A 24,229-nucleotide genomic window follows, 5' to 3' on the forward strand; every position below is an offset into this window, starting at 1 on the left:
GTCTAGTATTCTCAAGGTGCAGGTAAAGTTTTTGTCTACGGGCATTTGTAACTTGTCGACTGCAACAGGTAAGGCCAGTTATGCCCTTCTACTGGACCGGACGCCTGTATGAGCATACTTTTGCTCCAAGATAGTAATATCAGGCGATAGGATGTGCTGTGACCTAATGTGCCACTGGTATCTGGAATTCTCTGTCTCCTCAGCTTTTTACTCAGCAGTGGTGTTACGTAAAATGATGGGTATCCCCTGCACAATGAGATAAGGGGCTACTGAGTCTCCAATATCTCACAGATATTCATTGGCCTTTGGCAGAATGGGACCCGTCTGAAGAGTTTGGGCCTACTCTGCACCGGAACGGGTGCTGGGGATTGAGTTATGCCCCTGTTCCCACGCTGTTGTGTCATTTCTTGATGGTGAAATACCTAGTAGTGGTTGTGGTATCTCAATGGAACAGAATGCCATAATTCCCCCTGTTTTCTCCATTTTGCAGCCCACTTACTTTGTAAGTAATGGAGAGTTTACACTTACTTTCATGGAAACCGAGAGAGTAGGTCCAGAGGAACAGGGTCTTTTCATTGGCATGGATTTAGATGTACAAGCCACAAGTTATAAATCCACTAGAAGCACTTACAACATCTAATCGGTCTCCTTCCAATATTAGGATATGGATAGTGGTGGAGCAACCCTTAGATTGGGAGGGGTCAATTGATTTAAACCTGCTGCCAGATGATTTCAGGTTAGGCTGGGCTCCATTCGCTCTGAGAGTGCAGTAGACCACTTAAGGCCACGAAAAATACTAAGGTGCTAAGGCAAATTGTGGCTTTACTTCTAGTCTTCCCAAGGAGTTTACATTAGAACATTTTGCAGTAAGGTCTCAGGCTTCAGCCTGGGGGTTACCGCCAGCGGAATCAGCAATCAAGGGCACTGCCTTTGAAAATGCAGGTGGCTACAATCAAACAGGCTTTAGATACCACCATATCTGACACAAGCTTCGAGGTTAGTTCCTTTGGCCACTGTATTTCCTTACCCTCGGATTTTCTATGACCTTACTGTTCTCCCTCTCAGCCCTAGGTTTTTACCATGGTGGCCTCTAGGTTTTACAGGTAGGGGGAGCTTATTTTGCCTCTTTTTCCAAGAGCCACCTTCTCTTTCTGAGCAGCCTTTATTCATGGGATGTGTTTAAAGCAGTGTGCACTCAAAAAGACAGTCACTGCTCAGATAGACAGTCTGTCCGTCAATTTCAGACCTTGCAGGGGTGTTGTCATTCTTCTAGGCTAATTAGGGTGACAGTCACTGGATCAGATAAATGTTTTCAATTGCATACAACCTGTTGTAAGTAGGTAAGTAGTAAGTAGCATCTTCTTGTTATTTAAGACTGCTGGTCTGGGTAGAGGCTCTACCGGTTTCCTTGGTAGATAACTGTCAATGGCCATATGGTCTGTTTCCTCGACTTTGGTAATCGTTTACAGTATGGAGTACGCCAGAGGGTATTGATATACGGTTATAGGTCCTATTTCACATGCATATATTGCTGGCATAAAGTTCACGGGTGTGCTGCATCTCCACAGGGTGAAACTCTTTTTTGCTTTCAGTTAAAGCAACGCTGGTGTTGGGCACCTGGGATATCCTCATGAAAGTTCATCTCAAGGCAACGGGCAAAGAGGCAATGCCTTACTTACTTGCTGAAATCGATTTACTATGATCCCTTTTCCCTCCTCTCAGTACTTGCTACTGTCCCCTGCCCCCCCAGGGCAGTTGAATAGCGTTAATGGTGTGGCTTATCGAGTCATTAGAGGGGGACTTTGGATTAGCAAGGACTTATATATGAGTCTTTAAGAAGATTTTATAGCGTGGCAGCGTGTGACAGCACCTCACGAAAATACAGCGACAGCAAAATACGTGCAGTAATGAGATTACTAGTATGTTAACAATGCATTTTCAATTGCAAAATCACATCAATTCCTTGCCACAAGGTGAAGGTACTTCACATGATTTGGAGTCCGGGTTCAATGGACAATCGCATTTACAAGATATCTCTGCGAATAAAGAAACCTTCCTAGATTACTACCAGGAGCCCTTTGTGCACCTAATATATCACTCCATGGGAAACGCTTAGACTTTGCGAAAGCTACTTACTGGGAATCCCGGAGACAAGCTTCAATGGGCGCAGCACTCGGACCGCCCGCAGGGTGCGCAAGTCCACATGAGTGTTGAAGTGAGTTCCAGCAGTGGCCAGGATACTGTGAAGAAAGAAAGACATAAAAAGGTTTTTAAATATAACAGCAGGCAGCTAGAAAGAATCAGAGAAGGAGAGTTAGATAGCCAGCTGTAGACAGATGGGTGGATGGATGAATGGGTGGACACGTACAGGCTGGTGGGATCAATTGATGGATATTGATAAATAGTTCAAGAAAGAGTGCGGAAAAAAAGAGAGTCCATAGAGTAGAAAAAGTAGAAAACATGAGAGCGAGATTCATGACAGGGTAGAACAACACACTTTAAATGGAGTGATGGAGATGAGACACAGGTAGAAGTCAGGGAGAACAAGTAAAGGAATGTGGAGCAGGTGCAGTGAATGAACAAGATGTTTCTAATAAACTCATACAAATGTAACTTATTTAGAGCTAGCTTTGAGAGAGGGTACGATAACATTCACCACAGTTTTAAACATGTATCATTTGCACCCAGCAGGCTCCCTGAGGCCCCCGGCAGAGGGCGGGAGGAGAGGCCCCCGGCAGAGGGCGGGAGGAGAGCCTCCGGTATCCTGTGCCTAGCAGGCTGTTCTCTTCAGAAGCACACTCCAGCACCGAGTCATCCTCCCAGGGGAACAATTTCCCACCAGAGCAGAAAAACAAAGCAAGGAGGCTGATAAAATAAACAAGAATGTTTTCTTTGATGCTCTTCTCACCCCCATTGAAACCGAATCATCTTGTGCAGCTGAGCACTCGTTTGATTTCATAATGCAAGAAAAAAGAGAGGTGCGTGCATGTCATGTCAGTCAAATCGGTGCCAGTGTAACAGTCCTTCCAAGGAGAGCCGCGCAAACACTCAGGAGTTGGATCAAGCAGATCATTGAAATAATGGACTCATATGAACATACACTGGAACATTGGCTCTCTAAATATTATCTGTCGCGGAAGTGACATCACACGTCCTTTGCCCTCAAGTGACCTCATGTACTTAGCCAATAACTCCTGAGAGGGCAAGGAAAAGAAACTACCGAAAGTAAACAGCTCTCTGAGCCTCTGAGTAGCAAGTGCCCCCCAAGGGGTAGCAAGTGATACACCTAGCGCCCCCAACTGGACGTCCATGCATATGACGGCTCAGAACCAACTTTCAGCAATGAATGAGAATTGCATTAAATAGCAATAAACAAACTGTGAACGGCCATGTGTTTACGTTACCCAGTGTAGGGCGCCTTCTTGAGACACGCCCGTTAATCCTCAGAGATACCCAGCGTTCTCTTGGACAGAGGGAATCTTGGGCCTGGCTCACAAATGGTGACGCCTTGTCAGTATTTTCGTTTTGCCTAACATATATGCTAAAATACTACAGTTGTTTCTGTCAGATAGAACAATTTCGTAGTATGTCATACTTAATATGGATGAAAGGAAGCACACCAAGTAACGTTAGTCAAATGATTTGAACCGTTAGTTTCTGATTTCAGTTTGTAAATATGGCTATCACAAAAACATTACATAAATTGTTCTGACAAAAAGGTGACATTTGTGGATATGTGAATCGAGTGAGTAAGGTGACAATGTGAAGGCGAGCATAAAGGGATTATACACAATATGGGGGCAGTGGCGTAGCTAGAGCTTGTGGCGCCCGGGGCTATCCCTCAGATTGCCGCCCCGGTGGGGGGGGGCGTAGGGGGTGGGGGGGGGGAGAAAGGACAGCACGCACTTGAAAGAGGTCCGAGAGACACGTAGCATCGCCACTAATAGTTACCTCGATCATGCAAGTTACATGCACATACATGACACGGTCCAGGGCTACACAGTTGAATACACCAGTGACCGGCAGTACAAAGGAGGACACACAGACTGCATGATCTATCTGGGGACTCAGAAAAACCACATGCGACATCTATCAGAAAGCTGCGTGAACGATTACCTGGTAATCACCTCAGCACAATGTAAACATGCACATACATGACACTGTTCGGGGATCCGTCATTTACAGCTGACAATAAATGACCAAACATCATGGTCCCCCCCATTAAAGCAGTGGGGACGTGCACAAACGTGATGTGCTCTGAGGACCCAGAGCCAACTTAACAGTTTCGAAGCCTGTAATTCTTTATCTTTCAAAAACAGCAAATTAATTATTCACAGGGAATGACTCACTTTGTGCCCTTAGAACTAAACTCAGCACAAAGGGGTCAGTCAGCTCCACAACCTTGCCAACACAGACCAGATACAAAGCCCGCTCTGGTGGCCCAATGGCAACAACCAGGGATCACGCCCTGTCATTACTTCTAAGCAGCAGCAACCAACTCCCTGGGACCCAAAGCCAGCTTGTAATAGTGCATCTCTCCTTAAGAGCAACCTCAGCACACACATGGTGCACAGCCTACCCAGGGGGCCCAAAGCTAAAATATAGGGAGTGGAGACACATTGTCATCACAATCCTTAAAGCTGTAGGGGCCATGGGAATATGTTCAACCCTATCCAGGGACTCCGTGAATAATCAGAAGAAACAAGAAACATTACATGTTTCTGCAATTTTGTTTTCACATTACTTTCATGGTAACCAACAGTGTTAAAAGTCTGCAAAAACAGTAAAATCATAATAACGTGTCTAGTATGGAACGCCAAGGCTGTGTAACACACGTCCCTGTAACACACGTCTTCAGCTGCCTCCCAGACCCGAATGTAGGCATGGCAGAATCAAGGTCTGGAGAAAAAAAACCACTTAAAAGAAGTCCGGATATGAAGTAAGTTATGTGTGCTTTTACTCCTCGAATACCGGTTATTTACACTCTACCTAAAATCCACAAGGACACTGAACACCCTCCTGGACGCCCTATCGTCTCCGGTTGCGGCTCCATTCTAGAGCCACTTGGCTTATATGTAGACTTTTTCATAAAGGAATTTGTCCCAGTAACATCATACTACGTCAGAGACAGTATGCAGATGATTACCTTGGTAGAAAACCACAATTTTAACCCTTCTACAGACACACTTTGCACTCTTGATGTTGAGTCTCTATATACTAACATCCCCCAACGAGATGCATTACTCATCATTGAAACAACTTTAGAGACACGCATCAGACCACACGCAGTTCCCACCATTTTTATCTTGCAACTCCTTGAGATCTGCCTGACCAGGAATTTCTTTTTGTTTGACGGGCATTACTACCAGCAAACTAAAGGAACATCGATGGGAGCAGTTTTTGCACCAAATCTGGCTATCCTATACATGAATGCACTTGAGACGAACTGCATACTGGCCCCACTCAATCCTTTTTTCTCTGCCATGTCACTCTGGAAACGATACATAGACGATATCTTCCTTATTTGGCATGACACCCAGACAATGCTCGTAAATTTCCTTCACTGGCTGAACAACAACTGTGGCGGTTTGAAATTTACACTCACACACAATAAAATATCCATTCCTTTTCTTGACCTCAATATAACACACAAAGATGGGCATCTGATCACTAGCCTTTTCAGAAAACCAACTGAGCGTAACACTTAGTTGAAATACAGCAGCAATCATCCCAGAGCTCTAAAAGACTCTCTTCCCTATTCTCAGTACCTCCGCATCAGACGCAACTGCACCCTTAAGGAGGACTATTTCAGGGAAGCCAAAATATTAAGCAACAAGTTGACCTCCAGAGGTTATCCCAAAAGATTGATCCGAAACGCCCTTAAAAGAGCATGGTATTGTCCCAGGGACACTCTCTTGGAACCTAAAACCAAAAAATCAGAGTCCCGCATAGTATGCGTTACAACTTTTTCCCTCTCCTCGAATAAACTTCGAAAAAGCATTCTTAAGCATTGGAGTGTAGTAAATGCCGGAATACTTAACCTGGAGAAACCTCTCTTTGCTTTTAGAAAAAACAAGAACATTAAGGACCACTTGGTCAGAGCAGCCCTCCCTAGTACCATAAATACGGGTACCCTTCATGACCATTGGTCCTTACCATCTGTGATTGGTCATAATAAATGCGGCAACTGTTCTGTGTGTGTCTTTACCACTGACTGCAAAGAATTTGTATATGGAAATATACGTAAACCACACAAACAATTCAGTAACTGTAACACTTGTAATGTGATTTATGCAATCTTATGTCCCTGCGATATGATTTACATAGGTCAGACCACACAAAAAATCCGGATAAGAATCTGCCAGCACAGAAGCAGATTAAGATGCAAAACCCCCAATGCACCATTGGTCGAACATTTTGAGGCCAAGGGCCACACTGAGGATGAAATACGCTGGACTGTAATTTCCGTAGTGAAGATCCCACCCAGGGGCGGTGATCTCGCCCAACTGTTGAACAAGGAAGAATTAAAGTGGATTCTCAAGACAGGAAGCATACACAGAGGACTGAATCGCCTTGAGGACTGGACCTCTTTACATGAACTTTTTGGATTCAATTCACTTTACAATCTCTTGAACACTGACTGGAACACTATCAGTACCTATTTAAGGTTTAACCCTCATGGGTACCATACCTCGTTGCCAGTGCTTCGTGAACAATGGTATTCGTTTCCCACTATCGGGTTGCCTGATGGGTATTGGTTCCCTTAAAATATATGTATATACTGTATTTATGTCTTATGCGGTATATAAATATCCATTGTAATTCCATAATACTTTCGTTTTCTGTCAAGGTATGCCTCCACACTTTTCCCTTCTTTTCCCTACCTCTAAACTCGCTGGCTACCTTGCTCTTCATTTAACTAACCCCCTCCTCTCTACCCTTCCAATATGGCGCCACGATTCTCCGTCATTTCGCTCATTCACCTGCACGGCACCACTCCCTGATCACATGACCACCCATGTGACTGCCCACACACCTACATTGTGTAGCATTACAACTCCGCCTCCACAGTTGATCCGGCATCGTCCGAACACGCTGTCCCCTGCATGGCCACGGAACCCATCTCTTCTAGTGCATTAAGGTAAGCCTCGCCACTGCGGACCCGCCACCTGTTTGTTCCGCTCACTTCTTGGATTCTGATATCATTCACTTTTTCTCATCAGACGTTACCGTGCCCTCCATTCCGGAAGTAGTTGTCCGTAGGTAAGCCCTTTTAATCACGGCACATCCTATGATCATTCCACTACGCTTCGCCCCACTCATTATAATTTTTCTTCGCAGGCATTGATCCTACCATTTTATATTCATTATTTTTTACGTAACATTGCCAGACCGTGACTCGGCGCCTGCTTCGTTGCCTCCATGGCAACATGAGGTATTTTCCCCTCAATCACTTCTGCTTCATTGCCTCCATGGCAACATTAGGTTTTTTTTCCCCCCACTCACTCCCACTCCGTTACCGCTTCCTGTCACCCTTCCGAAACCGCATGTTTCCTTATGCAGCACCCTCCTACGTTTCACTGGTATACTCCGCACTCCGCAACTAATGATAATCCTCAGCAACTTTAGCATGTATGAATCACCTACCATTTCTCGCTACTTTTTCCATAGCGTATCTCGCAATCTTTCCTATAAACCGCACTTGTTCCCTTGTAACTTCTCAATCTTTTCGTTTCCAGTAGACGAATGCTCGCTTTAGCACCACTGCATGAGAATGCAACCAGGAACTAGCCCCTGATCTGACATAGTGCCGTTCTGATGCTAAATGTTTTGTTTATATGTAATTATAAATCGATTTATTGCTATTTCTTTTTTCCCCTTTTCCTCCCATGTAATTCCTTCCATACCTGTGTTTGTTTTACGTTTGCCTTATTGTCCTATGTTTACTCAGGCATTCTAAATATGGGCAATTTAACTAAATAGTCCTGATGATGATCCTGAATCCCTCTTATAAGGATCGAAACGCCGTCGACTCTGTTGTCCACCCTACACTTTAAATATTTCTATATGTAATATACTGTGAAGGTGACAATTTGAATACCAGATGTTTCGCTACTCATTATCTCTAAAAAGAAACATCAATGTAATTGCCTGAATGTGTTCTACTATTTGTTGTCAACATGATATGCAAGTCCTAGGATACAGGCTTGTGTCCCACCAAGATTCTACTTACATTTTTTGGATCACTGTCAACAACCTCAACTTATTAAAGTTGCCATGCCCGGCTGGACATTGGCTATAATATAGTTTCAATTTTGACTATATTCATTTTTTGTTCTACCATTTTGCTTTCAGGGACCACTGTTTCCTGTAATAAATATTTACGCATGTGTGTTTCAAAATGTCCACGGCTCAATCATTGGACAGTGGTAGCTTGCTACTACTGGTATCGCTCTACTCACTGACATCCAGGAATAAAGCCCTTCATCAGATCCCTTACGCATTTCAAAAGGTTCATAACCATAATAGACACAGACCTGGATGCGCCTAGACAACTGCTGACTAACTGGAGCAATCACACTGGCAACCTGCGATCACAACTGGAGCTCTCGTAACCTAGGCCCTGGTGCCCTGGGATCAGAGAATACCAGGTTCTTCTCTTGTATCTTGTATCTCAATCTTTTGTGTTCCTTTCCTCTCACAAGCCAAAATGCTTAAGGTAAATAGCTCACACAACATTCAACTCTCTCTAGAACTCTAGGCTCTACAGATGAATGCATTATTTAGGAAGAGAGAGTAGAAAGGCTTGCCTGTGCTCGCAGGTAAATGTATCAATGAGAGAATGGAAGCAGAGAGGTCAGTTTATCCCTGCTGTTTCCTGAGGAGAATTACAAGAAGACATCAACATAAGGGCAGGGTACAGACTGACATTTACCCAGAGACCGGTGCAATAGCCCACATGTCTAACTGGCGCTAACAGCACAGCCACCACTAGCTCAGATGAAGACTTATTCCACACTCAGCGCTTATAGTACAAGTATCACTCATATGTCACAGATAGCAAAAGTACTACTTACGTGCCACAGTGACCACAGCTATCATCACATGTCAAAGGCAGCTGATTAGTACCATTCATCTGATCAATCCCTTGCTCTTCTGGTTAATTTCTTACTCAGTACAAACAGCAAATCTATCCTTTAAGTTTTTTGTCAGCAGAGCCCCTTGTCCCCCTCAAATCCACTCACCCAATCACCCTCCGGTGTTGGCGGAATCCCCCCAGTTGCAGGCAGATTACCCACCCAATCACCCCCCGGTGTTGGCGGAATTCCCCCAGTTGCAGGCAGATCACCTCACTTTCCTCATGCGCCAGGTGAAGTCGGGTTCCCCTAGAGACCCAGCACCCCCATATGTTCTAGTCTCGGCGTTTCAAACCATCCTCCCCACACTGCTTGAAGTACTCAACACCTCGATTACCACCAGCATAGTACCAGCAGCATGGAAGCAGGCTATGGTGAGGGCCCTGATTAAAAAACCAAATCTTGACACCAAGAACCTCAACAATTACCGCCCGATCTCCTTGCTGCCTTGGGCAGCCAAGATCCTGGAGAAACATATAAATAGCATAATAACAACTTTTCTCGAACAACACCAACTTCTCGACCCATCCCAGACTGGCTTCCGCCCCAAGCATGGGACCGAGACGGCACTGCTGGCAGTCACAGAGGAGTCCAGGAGAATCTTAGATCGGGGAGGATCGGTGGCAATCATCCTCCTCGATCTGAGCGCCGCATTTGATACCGTTAACCACGGTATCCTTCTGCGGCGTCTCCTGGACACCGGAATATCTGACAGAGCTCTGGAGTGGCTCAAGTCCTACCTGAGTGAAAGATCCTTCCAGGTGTTTGAGGGCAATGTCACTTCCTCCAGCAAGCCTCTGGGATGTGGGGTCCCACAGGGATCTTCATTGAGCCCGACGTTATTTAACGTCTACATGAGGCCACTGGCTGAGATCGTCCGTCCGTTCGGTATCAAGATCATTACCTACGCGGACGATACCCAGCTGGTGGTCTCCCTGGCACAGGCGGGCGGTACGTCGGCAAATGTAGATCTTGCAGGCTGCCTGGATACGGTCAAATGCTGGATGACCAAGTCTTGTCTCAAACTTAATGGAGACAAGACAGAGCTCATGCTCCTGGGTCACATTCTACCATCGACCATAGACAATCTCTGGCCCACCAGCCTAGGTCCGGCCCCAACACCCAAAGACGCCATTAAGAGCCTTGGTGTCTGGCTCGACAGGTCCCTGTCCTTTGACCAACAGGCTACAAAACTTTCTGCCACCTGTTTTGGTATCCTGAGAGTCATTAGGAAGATTTTGCCTCTACTCCCCTTTGAAGCAAGAAAAACCGTAGTCCTGGGCCTGATCCAATCGCGGCTGGACTATGGAAACGCATTATATCTCGGAGCTCCCGACTTCACCTTGCGCAAACTACAATTAATACAGAACTGCGCAGCCAGAACACTCTTACAAATCCCTCGCAGATCCTCAGTAAAGTCCGGACTGAGGAAACTGCACTGGCTCCCTGTAAAGGAAAGAGTAGACTTCAAATCACTCTGCATCGCACACCAGACTTTCTGGTCGCAAGGCCCGACCATCAACCTCCCTCTCATCACACCCTATATACCCACCAGACAGTTGCGCTCCACTTCTGCAAATCTAGCCATTGTACCGCAAACAAAGAAATCAAGATCCGGAGGCCGCTCTTTCTCCTTCAATGTGGCTAAAAAGTGGAACGCCCTACCCCAGCATCTCAGATCAAACCCCGACATTCTCTCTTTTCGCAAACAGCTGAAAACGCTCCTGTTCACCACATAACCATGGTACTGAATCTGCCTTCCTCCTTACTCAAACTTCAGAGATATGCTTAGCGCTTGGACGCCTCAGGGCAGCTACCCGCGCTTTAGAAATCCGAATTCATTCATTCATTCAGAGCTACTCTCACCAGACAACAGAGCATTCCCAAACAAGTTACAGGTAGCACAGCTATGCCTTAATAGCAGCTGAGCTATCCCTGAATAGGTGATTGTCCTTCTGACAATCTGTCTGCACGGTGTCTAAGCAACTAGGGAACAGGGAACCAGTGAACAAGAGGGGTTCGGGAACTAATGCTTTCAGGATGGCGTTTGGAGAAAGAGAGCCTCTCATACTTTAGTGGGACAGGTAAAACAAAGGAACCGGGAGACGCAATAGATAGGCCTTGGAGACAGAGAGACCTTAATATTGAGCAGCTTTAGGCTGGAAAACATCAGGCAGAGTAGAAATGGAAGGCTAGAACAAGACAACAGAGACATTGAAAGCAAGAGACAGGCCAGTTCCAACTACAAGAATGCAGGCAAATAAGAACCTAGGGTGGAATGTTTGAATTTGAACCTAGATGAGGAACAATGCATACCAAAGGAGAAACATAAAATCCACAAATATTGCACTAGAATGACTCTTGCATCAACCACCTGTGTCATTTAGAAGGGCACATGGCATTACTTTCAAACAACACTACCATAGCTGACACTAATTAGGGGGAAGGATTCAAGGCCCTAACCTCCACTGTGAACCACCATGCAGAACCCCCAAACACACTCAACATTAACACAGGTTAGGCTGGAAAGTGTCAAGAGTCTCTCCTCCCCCCCCCAACTCCCTTTATAGAACAGCTCTATGAGGATAACCAATGCCTTCCAAGCCAGCCACCCACATTAATGTGATTCAGTTCCTCTACTGGAAAACCTCTGATGGATGAATCACAATGTCTGCATAAAGTGCCGAGGCCAAGTAATTGGCTATCTCTGAACCATATCTGGCAGGTCAACATAACAGAACTGCTGCTACACATGCTAAACAATGCTCTGTGTGTTTGGAAACGTTGCATACCAGCTGTCCATACTGTCCCTATGCTGTGTGTGAATTAGCGAAGCTTTAAGAGACCGTTCCACTTAAAAAAAAAAAAGAAATCAAAATGACTGTCCTTGTCAATTTTTTTTATATTTAGCTGCTTACAATTGTGTTTCCATTATTTTTTTATAAAATTTCCCAAATTAAGCTTGAATATTGACGTTCAAACAGTTTGAATCAAACTTCTATGTAGGTACACCAGGAATACACTGTTGTATGTATCAAGTCTGCATCATCTAGGGCTGTAAGGGCACAGCCTGTCACCATTTCACATAAATATATTAAAAAGTAACGAAGTGTGCAAGGATAAACGTTTCCTGTCTCTGTCCCCATTTCTCTCACAAGGGGAACCTAATAGACAAGAACTGCGCCGGGGCTTACCTGTTTGAATGAAGCTCCCCTCACGCTACATTCCACAAACAGTGCTCCAGGTTTAAATGTCTCGTCCTCGCAAGCACCAGGAGACCCCAAGCCTAGGCACCCCAAGCTCCGCTGCACAGTGCCGTCCACAGGAAGCGAAAGCACTATTTTGTGTCCCGACCCGGACCAGACCCCAGGTGGCGCGCACAATGAACCCGGACGCCTCCGCCCAGCGTGCAGTCAACCTTGCAGAAGCTCGTGCGACGTCACGGGCCTATGCTAGGTGGTGGTGGCGGCGTGCGTTCGCTGCAGGCAGCAGTTGCAAGCAGCAGGTGGCGGTGCGTATGCGCTCGTACTTCAAACAGGGCCGCGCGCGTGGCACTGGTGGCCCATTGCAGTGGCCTTTATAATTTATTTGGGGACACTGACACTACTGTAACAGTAGTGTCAGATTCCCCAAATAAATTATAAAGGCCGCCGCAACGGGCCACCAGTGCTGCGCGACCGCCACCCCAAAAATAGTGCCGCCTGGGGCGGACCGCCCCCCTCTTAGCTACGCCCCTGGAATCAGGTGAGTGAGATGGGGCGTGAGAAGATGGGATGAAATGGGAAAAGGGAGGGTGGGGAAGGGAGATGCAATGGTGACTGAAGTGTAATAGATGGAATGTAAGTGGATGGAAAGAGATGGGACAATGGTGGGATGGAATGCAATGGGATAGGGGATGGGAAAGTAAAAGGGATGGGGTGGTCTTTGGGATGGGCTATGATGCGAGGTGATGTGATGAGATGAGGAGAGGGTAGGTGGGGTTGGGGTTTGATCTTGTAGCGTTCAGATGGGATGGATTGAGAAGATGGTGAGGTAGGATTTGATGCAAATGGGATGGGGTGGGGTGAGATGTGAGGGAAGAAATGAGATGTGAGGGAAAGGGGTGAGATGGGCATGGTGGGGGTTTGGTTTGATGGGACAGGGTACAGTTGTGGTATAGGGTGGGACAGGAAGGAGTGGGCCAGGGTGGAATGAGGTGTGATGAGAAGGCAGGGTACAGTGCTGCATGGTAATTGTTACTTCAATGCTGCACACTGGAGAACTGAATGTCAGCCTTGTATACATGGAGAATGTGAGAAAGGACAATTGTAAGAGCACTTTTCAAAAACTTCAAATAAATAAGAGTTATTGGCACCTGAAGCATTACTACAATAAAAGTAAATTGGATTTTTTTTCCAAATTAAATAACATATTCTATAATTACTCACAGAGTGCTCTGGTTATCAACCTTGAAAGGATGAAAGGCTAAGATCCACTTTACTGCGATTCAAACTTCTGACCTGCAGGTAAAACTAGAGGTCTTAACTTGCTGGGCCTTCTTGCTGGCTGCGGACGTATTACCACTCCTCCACCCACTCCTTCCGCATCGTAGTGCAGTGTGTGCACATTTTGAAACATAACTAATCAGTCCAGAAAGAAGTGCAGAGGAGCTATTCAGTTTCACAGTCCCGCAGGTTTTATATTACTATAGAGAGAGAACGCACATATTAGCCCCACCTTCAGGGGCTGGAGCCTACTTCTGCTGCTAAATTAGCTGGGGTAAGGCTGATTTTGGATAATCGCGCTGAAGAGGAGAGAAAGAGTTGCTTTGCTGCAGAAGACGCAGGGCCTGCGCCACTAAAACATTTTAGAAATGCAGTGATCCAACCTCACGAGCGGGCGGTGGGGAGGGCAAAAGTTTAAGCATTATCAAAATTTCACAGGCGCTTTTGTAAAATGCGAGGCATTTTTACAAAAGTGTTGATATTGTGATTTTTTTTGCAATCATGACATCCTGAAGGGTTTGATTTACACCTTAAACAATAAGCATGCTAAATCTATTCATCGGTTTCTATGAAATGGTAAATGCAGTTCATCCCGAAAGTTTCCAACAGTCAGTTTATGTGGCATTTAACCGTTTTTCTATGAAATCACGTACAACCCTGTGGAGCAGGTAGGCACAGACTATGGCTGGTGCTTTGAAGAGACAGCCATTGTCACTTGGTGCTGTGTATCTGTGAAAGCATGCAGAACTTCCACAGATCAGGCCCAGTGATGGCTCTCTGTGATCTCACTTCCAAGCAATCACCTGCTCGCACACAATCACCTGCTCACTCGCACGCAATCACCAGGCCTCGGGTCATCTACTGCATGCATTAGCTAGGCTGTGAAACAGTGGCGGTCTGTAGCCAATCAGTTCATGGACTGTCCAGTGCATCACACGTGAAAAACTATTTCAAGATGTTATGCACCTACCACATGTTTACTGCAGAATGTGTAACGTCATGCATATGGTTGCTAGATATCACAGCTGAACACTGACACACAGGCTCACCATAAACCCATGACAAGTTTAATTCAAGAAACTAAAGAAGCTATAAACATATCACAAACACACCCTCCTTCACCCCCACTCAGTGGAGTGTGAACACGGAAGCACATTGGAGCAACTGTGCTTATAGCAGAACTCACAAAACTTGTGTACTTTGACATTTTTTTTTTTTGCATATTTATATAGCGCAAACTCGACCCGAAGGTATTAGAGCCAGGGCCGGCTTAAGTGCTGGTGGCGCCTCCACCACCACAGGTATCTCTCGCTAGCACCCTTTAACAGTGACCAAGTCTCCATAACCACACTCTCTCAGATGCACTGAATTAGTTATAGCGCCACTCCTACCAGTGTAGGGTGTCCGAGCACTTTGCATCACACACACATTACACAGAGACAATCAATCATACGCGTGTAAATCAGTGTATAGGAAATGTTACATAAGCCAAAGGACTAAAAGTGTAGGAGTCACATGTCATCCATACTGATAGGCAGTATAGTTTAAGAGTGCTTGGTGTGGAGAAGCACAAACTCCGAGGCGAAAATGAAACCGCGTAGGTGGGAGTTTTCTTTAATAATAAGAATCGATTTCAAGCCAAATTAACCCTTTTTGCAACATTAATTAATGTTCTAATAATGTATACTCTGCAGTCTGTATGCAGTTCCAGGATGAAAGTTAATAGCTCACTATACTATATTAGGACTTTAAGTTATAAATTGCAAGCAACAAAAGGATGTCTCTTTTGATAGCAGTAACCTGCTGATCTGTTTGCATCATACGCACTCTGTAATCTACTTGGTACACGTTCTTTGCAGCAGGAATATTAACCCTCTGCACTAACTTCACCTAAATCAAAACCTCAACTATACAAAATGCTGATCTCTCGCCAGGAAGGTAATTAATCACACGAGTTATCTTGACATTTATGTAAGGCCTGGTAATTGGGGGGAATGGGGAGGGGGGGGGAGAAACGCTGCAGCAGGTGCTTCAAAAGCATAATAAAACTTTCAAACACGGCGCCGCCAGGAAGCCAGCACCTGGTGTGGTGACCTCGAGGCTCGAACTCTGGTTTCCAGCACCAAAGGCGGCAGTTTAGGCCGGCCGAGGGACCACATCCTCTCCCCTTCATCTAAAATCACTTACTTGCGCCCGGCGTTCTCAGAAAGTGCCGTGGAGGGTCCTCTGGTCTCTGCCCTGCCTGTAGTCCACGTCCCCGAACAATTAACTGCTTCGAGCCTAGGGCAGTACATCGCTTCTAGACTCGCAGATTTGTATTGTATCTATCTTCTCTCTGCCTGCAGCTCCGTCGGCCTGCCACCACCTCCGCCCGGATCGCTGTCAACCTTGCAGAAGCTCGTGTCCTTCGACGTCACGGGCCTATGCTAGGTGGTGGCGGGCGGTGCGCATGCGCTTACATTTCAAACAGGGCCGCGCGCGCGGCACTGGTGGCCCGTTGCGGCCGCCTTTATAATTTATTTGGGGACACTGACTGACACTACTGTAAAAGTAGTGTCAGTGTCCCCAAATAAATTATAAAGGCCGCCGCAACGGGCCGCCAGTGCCGCGCGGCTGCCGCCCTAAAAATAGTGCCGCCTGGGGCGGACCGCCCCCACCGCCGCCCCCTAGCTACGCGCCTGTATGGGGGGCTGTACAACATTAAAATGAATGATTCAATTAACATCTGTCCTTCTATGATTTGTTGTGCATGTTTTTCACAGAATCCTAGAACAAGACTTGTCTAGGCTTTGGGGTGAAACAATAGGATTAGGGGTGGGCGGAATTTGCGAAATCCACTTTCACAAATTATCGCGAAAATGTAAAAAATTATCGCATACACGCGGAAATATCGCGAAGATGCAGAAGTTTTTTTCCCGCATGTTCGCGAGATTTTCTGCATGGTTGCGGCTCGCCAACTTACCCATGTGGTTGCTCGCGGGCGCGGCCATCTTGTTTTCAGTTGTCTCGCGGTGCATGATCGCGAGAAGTAAGACGTGATCGCGCGACGCGTGACGTCACTGCAGGCGCGAACTGTCGCGAGACAGCGCAAATGGCTAAAAACAATACAACATCTCATGGAGACCGCGACCGGATCAAGTAAACTTGTCGGCGAACGCAGGGATTCAGGTAAGGCGATCGCGCGCGCGCGAGAATGTATAATTTTACAGCGCGAGCAAGAAACAAATTATCGCCAAGCTGCGGAATGCGGAAATTTTGACATTTTCGCGCTTTCCGCGGAACGCGAAAATGTCAAATTATCGCAATTTCCGCGAATGGAACGAAATTTTAGCCCAGGCCTAAATAGGATATGAGTGGCTGTGGTGCGTCGACGTTTTGACCCTGGGAGGCGCATTAATCTGGAATAAGGTCGCAACGGGTCTTCTTCAGGACAACAGGGTGCAAAGGGACAGCCTAAAAAAGGGCAAAACGAATTAGAGTAAGGGTAGGGTGTGTTTCAGAGAATTTAATGAAAAAGGAGAAAAGCAAAAATCGGGTGGTCACAAAGGCCTACCTGATGTTGTGATTAATATGTAGTCGATCTGGTTCAAAGAGGCGTTATGCACTGGAATCTTCTGTGATTGGATCAGAAGCAGTCTGCAAGTAGCAATGTGAGTGCGGGATTAGCAAGCATTGTACGCTTTGCGGAAATTGCTAAGATATGTAGAAAATATTTTACAAAAACATGCCTCTGGGTGTAGAGGAGGCTTTGATATTTAAACAAATGCCAACGTCCAAGATTGGAATCTAAAAATTAATTCAATTACGGTTCAGGGTAGATGCCGGTTACAGGTCATCTGAATGGAAGAACAACTGAGGTATGTCAGGTAGTCAGAGACCCATTGGAGGGTAGGGAAACATTAGGAATGTAGGACGCCTTAATCTTTAAATGCCAATTGTCAGTGTGCAGAACCAGTCCGTATGAATCTAGGTTATGGGGTGGATGAAAAATGTGGCGCATTAAGTTCTTTCGGAAAGCAAAATAAAATGAAGGAAAACACGCACGGAATCGTGCATCTTACCTGATGCGGCTCTTGTGAGTGAATGATACAAAGGGAGCACATCAGGTTTGACAGGGAGTATTTGAAAAAAGAAGTTCCCCGCCAATTCGAGATTGACAGTACAGGAAGCGTGCACGTCACATGACGGCATGGCCTACAGAGATGTGCTCATGTGGAGATTCGGCGCAGGTGCAGGGAGAGGTAAGGTGGATTTGATCGTACGATCATTGTCCTGGTCTAAAGTATGGAACAGGCTACTTCAGTTTGGTGGTCCAAAGAGAAGGATAACAGTATTGCACAAAAAACATTGAGATGATCACAAGTGAAATTCAAATGCATTATTTATATAGATAATGCGAATACCGAGTTATGTGATGCGTAAAAGCGTGAAACTATTTACATTGATGGATATTGTAACATTGAGATGATCACCAAGGGGAAATTCACACAAATTATTCACATAAATAACACTTCGTTTTGTGTAAGGGCGTGAAATTATTGAAACAATTACGCAAACACTTATTTTGGTGATGCGTAGGAGCATGCAATAGCCACCTTTTTGCAACTCGAAACATCGAACATCGAAAAGGAAACATCAAGGCTCTCATGCAATCAAATAGGTAAATCTAAATACATTACATAATGTGTCATATCGGGCATCAGAATGTTTATACACATTACATTGTGGACTTTGATACAGTTCTCATTGCAGAAGCTCTATTGTCAAGTGTAGTGTAAGATACAGTCTGTAGACTGATGTAAATCTAATTCTGGATGATTAAATAAAGGGATAATCTGACAAGAGGATGTTTACTTTTTAAGGAAAAAAAGAGTCATGTCATTCTGAGGAGACCTAATTGCCTATAGTTCTCCTTTGATTCATTCAGTCCCTGGGTTACAGTATCCAAGGTGTGTATCCATCTACATTCTTTGTAATTCAGAGATGATGAGATGTCACCACCTCTGGGTTTTGGGCAGATCTTCTCCACCACCCACCATCTTAGATCCTCTGGTTGGTGTCCCTTACTGGAGAAGTGCTCGACCAGTTGGGCCCCCTGTACTCTGCAGCGTATCCTGCTACAGCGTTGCAGGATCCGTGTTTTGACTTTCTGTGTTGTCTGGCCTATATACAGCATGTTGCAGGGGCATCTAATTGCATAGATGACATTGGCGCTATTATAATTTGTGTGGTGTGTCAAAGTGTATATGCGACCCAGATTGGAAAAAGAGGTCCCCTCCACTGTTAGTTTGCAGGCCATGCAGTGACTACATTTGAAGTGCCCAAGTAACGGTGGTAGGTTTAGTTGAGTCCTGATGTTGGTTGGTTTAGGGGGTTTGAGATATGCGAGGACCACATAGTCTTTCACGTTCTTAGCCCTTTTAAATGCAAAACTGGGATCTTCAACAGTGTCTAATTCGGAGGCCACCAAGTTCCAATATGTCTGGATGATCTTTTTAACTTATTGGCTTCTGGAGTTGGAAGTAGTAACGCACACCAATTTCTCTGTGCTCTTTTCCTTTTGTCTTACGTCCAATAGCGTCTCTCGTGGGCAGTCCCATGCTCTTTTCCTTGCTCTGTTGAGTAGATCTTCGGGCAGCCTCTTTCTTTCCGCCTGTTCATCAGGGTGTCTGTTTTAAAAAAAAAACACTTCTATGTGTGCAGTTGCGTCTCAATCGCAAGAACTGTCCATAGGGAAGATTATCACGAAGGCTTCTTGGATGGTGGGAGTTGTATTTCAAGCTTGTATTCCTTTTCTGTTGGTTTTCTGAATAGGGTAGTATAGATCAATTATTAATGTGAGATCAAGGAAGCAGATGGTTTCTTTGTCATAAGACATGGTGAATTTAATGTCTGGTGATCTTTGATTCAACCAAGACAAGAAGTCAGTCAAAATCTACTCAGTGACATTCCATACCATTAAGCACTCATCAATGTAGCGTTTCCACATTGTGATATTGTCAATGAATGGGTTGTTCAAATTATGTATGTGTGTGTCTTCATATTTAGCCATAAAGAGATTTGCTAGGCTGGGAGTTTAACATATATACTAATGCACATTATACACTTATATCTAAAGTGTGATTTACATGTTGAGGTTGGTCACAGAGCCATTCTCAGGTTGTAGTTAACCATAGTTAAAGTGTGTTTGTGTTAAGATAGCCATACTTAAAGCCTTATTGCGAGGTTGGCAGTCTTCCATTGGGCCCGCCACCATGACGGTTCCAGGAAGACTGCCAAGCCCATGGCAAACCCGCCCACCAGATTATGACTTGAATCCAGGGTGGGAGGGCGGCATGGTTGCGGTCCCACAGCAGCAGCATGCTTTGGCTGAGGAATACAGGCAGCAGTCACGCTGCCGCCGTGGGACTGCTGCCACATCGAGTGCACTGTGGGCATGCACCATTTCATACACAGTGCACATCATGTGCCCCCTGTACCTATCCCCAAGGGCAGATTTGCCCAGCAGCCCTCTTGGGGCCCCTTACCTTTCCATGAAGCATTTAATGGCGGGATCACCACCATGAAATGCTTGTTGGAAAGGCAGGTAGTAATTCGCTTGGCGGTGCCAGCATCAGCACCACCACAAATCCAGCCTACTTTCCGCACCGCTGCGGGATCCTGGCAGTGGCGGCAGTCTTGTGTTGGTCCCATCGCCACCATTGTAAAACAGAGGTCGTACCGCCAGGGTGGTGGTGGGTGGACCACCACCGCGAGGATGGTGGTCCTAAAGACCACCCTACTTGTAATAAACCCCTTAAGATAGGTCTAAGTTTACCAAATAATACTAACATTGAAAATGCATTTTGGCTGCTGTAAGAAATGGGGGTCTCTCGTTGGCAACGGTTTGCACCCTTGTCCAAGTAGGCACCCTTCTTCCTAGTGGGGGTAAGAGGGATACACTTCTAAAATAACCCCTGCTCACCCTCTTGGTAGCTTGGCACAAGCACACAGACTTATCTCAGAGGCAGTGTGTAAAGAATGTGTGCACACATACAGTAATACAGTGAAAATACTACAAATGGACACCACACCAAAAACATAATTTTTATCTAAACCAAACAAGACCAAAATGAAAAAAAAACATAATACAGTAATCAAAATATAACTTTTAAAATGTAGAAAAAGTTCTGTCCACAGTAAACTATAGTTGCGACACTTTCAACACAAAGTACCTTGGATGCGTCACAATCACAAACAAAAGCAGCCTAGGAAGGTGATGAGTCGGTTTCTTATGGCAAGGGAAGGTGATGCGTCGGTTCCTTACTGCCAGGCAGGGGAGGTGATGCTTCGGGTCCTTACTGAAGGGGAAGTGATGTGTCGGTTTCTTACTGTGTGGGGAGGTGATGTGGCGGTTTCTTACTGCGGCCTGACGTTCTTGTAGCTGTGCACCCTGGTGTGACGCATGAGGATTGGGGATGCGGCGGTTTCGATGCGGCGTCGGCAACAGCGATGCGTTGGTTTCTCCAGTTGCGGTACCACGATGTGTTGGTTCTTGCAGCAGTACTGCAGGACCTTTGTCGAAATCAGTGCGGGGATCTTGGACTTCGTAGATCGGGGAACTCAATGCAGCGTGCAGTGATTTCTCGATCTGCGGGCAGGCGCTGCATCAGTTTATTTAGCGATACGTTGTAAACAGGTGCAGATGCGTCGGGCTTCTTGAAGTTGCATTTCTTTTCCAGTTCCCAACAGCAGGAACAACCTACAGAGGCCCAACGCTGTCACAGGCACCACTTCGCAGGTCAGAACTCCCAGCAAGGAAGTTCAGGAGAGCTGGGGGTGAAGTCTTTGTATCCCTGAGACTTCAAAACAGGCGGCAAGCTCTACTTCAAGCCCTTGGGGATCTTCCTCAAGCCAGAGACACAGTCTTTATCCTCTCCTTGGCAGAAACAGCCAATGCAGGCCAACCCCAAACAGCACAAAGCAAAGGGGCAGTACTTCTCCTTCAATTTTCTCAGCTTTTCTCCTTGGCAGAGGTTCCTCTTGAATTCCAGAAGTAATCTAAAAGTCTGGGGTCTGGGCCCCACTTTTTATGGCACAAATTCCTTTGTTCTCCGGTGGCAGAAAGCTCTTTGCCCACTCAAAACCAGGCCCATTCAGGTGGAAAGAAATCTCCTCCCCCTACACTGAATGCAGCCCAGGTCTATTCAGCCCAGCCCTGACTCACCCTAGAAAGGCTGGACACACCTCACCCCGCAAGGGGCTGTCTAAACAGAACACACATCCCCAGCCCCTGCCACCTCAAAGCCAGACAGTCAATACACAAACCTAGGAGAGGCACACTGGATGGCTAAGCAAGAAAATATCCATTTTCTAAAAGTGGTATTTTCAAACCCAGGATATAAAAATCATCCTTACTAAAAAGATGCATCTTTATATTCCGAATTTAGGCATACCAAACTCCACTTTCCAATCTTGTTCCCATGAGCAGTTATACTTATAAGATGCTATAAGTAAACTCCCCATTCTTTCCAATGGGACAGATAGCCTTTCAATAGTGAAAAACGAAATTGGCAGTATATCACTATCAGGATATGCCACACACATCAGGGCATGTCCTACCTTTCACATGCACTGCACCCTTCCCACAGGGGTACTTTTGGCCTACCTTAGGGGTGACTCACATGTAAGAGAAGGGAAGGTTAAGGCCTGGCAAGTGGGTGCACTTGCCAGGTCGACATGGCAGTACTAGACTGCACACAGACACTGCAATGGCAGGCCTGGGACCCTTTTTCAAGGCTGCTTATGTGGGTGGCACAATCAGTGCTGCAAGCCCACTAGCAACATTTGGTTTACAGGCCCTGGGCACACACAGTGCACTGTACTAAGAACTTAACAGTAAACCAAATAAGCCAATTATGGAAACCCTAATCCATAAGAACAATTTACAGAGGGAGCACTTGCACTATGCCACTGAACAGCAGTGGCAAAATGTCCAAAGCATCTAGACCAGAAAAAACAAAGTCCAACACACAATAAAATCACAGGAGGCAAAGGCAAATATACAGGGGAAACCCACACCAATGTTGCCAGGTCTAACAGCTGCTGTGTATTATCTCACTCTTTTGTTTCAGGAGCTGAACTGAAGTAGCTTGTTTTAATGTATGGTTCTGTGAGAATTGTGTATCTTTGTGAGCTTCACTGAAAGCTCAATAATGAGTTTCTTGCACCTGTGCTTGGGATGGGCTGACCGCGAAGTATCATCCTATGCGAGATATCTCAGGAAGGTCATGCAGCTGTGAGCTTCCTTAGTGCAACGTCTGCAAAGGAGGGCAATGCAACCTGACTGGGAAATGTTGTGTTTTGATTGGTCCCCAACTCTTGGATACCATAGGCAGATGTTTTTCCCTGTAGAAGTTGTATGTTTTAATTAGGTATTGCTGTGCTAGTTCCCTGTCCATGCTCTTGAGGCTTGTTACTTGCCTTTGCTCCTGCTCACAGAGTTAAACTCTTAAGCAAATCCTTTCTCTTTTACCAAGGCTTAACATTCATTTAGTTCTGCCTTTACAGGCTTTACTTGCAGACATCTGATGCTTAACTTCCCCTACCTCAAATCTTAATCCTCAGTTTAGCATTAGGGAATTTCGTTTCACGGTAAACTGATTACTATTTGATTTTCATATGACAATCTTAAAAAAAAAATGTATTTGAGTTTGTAACTTTACTAATGAACCTTCATGGTTTGCATATCTACTCCTCTCTCTTTCTCATTATTGTGGAAGCTCAGATACTTCAGTGTCATTGATGTACTGTTGATGAGTTAATGATAATCCTTAATTCGAGACAAAGGTCCATCCACTTGATTGCAGCTTCTACTACAATTTATATCAATGATTTTTCCAGCTCAAATCCCCTCCTGCGCTGCTTCAATCTGGTAGCAGAGGATGGTTATTATTGAGGTTTAGGTAGTTAGAATTTACCTCAGAGACTTTGTTTAGTGATGATGTGAGAATACTTGTCTGTGAGAGTGAGGAGGTGCCTCCCAAGAGCACGCTCGCACACTAAATGCCATCCTAGGTAGTTTAACACACATGTAACCAGATCAAACAGAGATGAAAAATCACACTGAATGAAGGGTACTGCAGTTTCCTCCACATGGTACCTTTAATCTGAGATTGATTGAGAATTTGAGACGAGTGTTGCAGGATATGAAACCCCCACCGAGACCAGCTCAATATGATGCTTGGAATACATGTGAAGAAGGAGAATTATCAGACCCGAACAAAGAATAAGGTCCATAGCTGGATGGAATAGAGGTCAGATGCAGAACAACAAGAGTGGAAGGAGAATGTAATTGGGGATATAAGTGTGCAGAGAGAAAGAAAGTACAAGATCAACGAGGCATTCAAGAAAAGAAAGATGAGACTAGTGACTGTGACTAGAGCAATAACTTTTTGGGTGATCTATTGGCTTCTTGAGCTACCCCATTTAATGTTGCCCATCGTACTGGAGGATCTCCTCAGGCTGGAGACCCCCACCTATTGTTAATTCAGATGCAAGTGCACTAACTGGGTTTCCCTGAGGGAGGTTTGCCCATTGTTGTGCTGGTCCACTAATAGTAGCCCAGAG

At 45.5% G+C, this 24,229-nt stretch overlaps 1 protein-coding gene across 1 annotated transcript in view; it reads right to left on the reverse strand.

Moving 5' to 3' along the window:
* The window catches only part of CACNA1E (calcium voltage-gated channel subunit alpha1 E), a 1,399,715-nt gene that overhangs the window by 852,665 nt on the left and 522,821 nt on the right, over positions 1-24,229 (reverse strand). Inside the window, exon 4 of the mRNA XM_085601759.1 lies at positions 2,137-2,240. Within this exon, the coding sequence (XP_085457885.1) occupies positions 2,137-2,240 (104 nt within the window). The remainder of the gene's footprint in view (positions 1-2,136; positions 2,241-24,229) is intronic.

The sequence above is a fragment of the Triturus cristatus genome, chromosome 4_2 (assembly GCF_964204655.1).
Source record: "Triturus cristatus chromosome 4_2, aTriCri1.1, whole genome shotgun sequence".
Classification (NCBI taxonomy): Eukaryota; Metazoa; Chordata; class Amphibia; order Caudata; family Salamandridae; genus Triturus; species Triturus cristatus.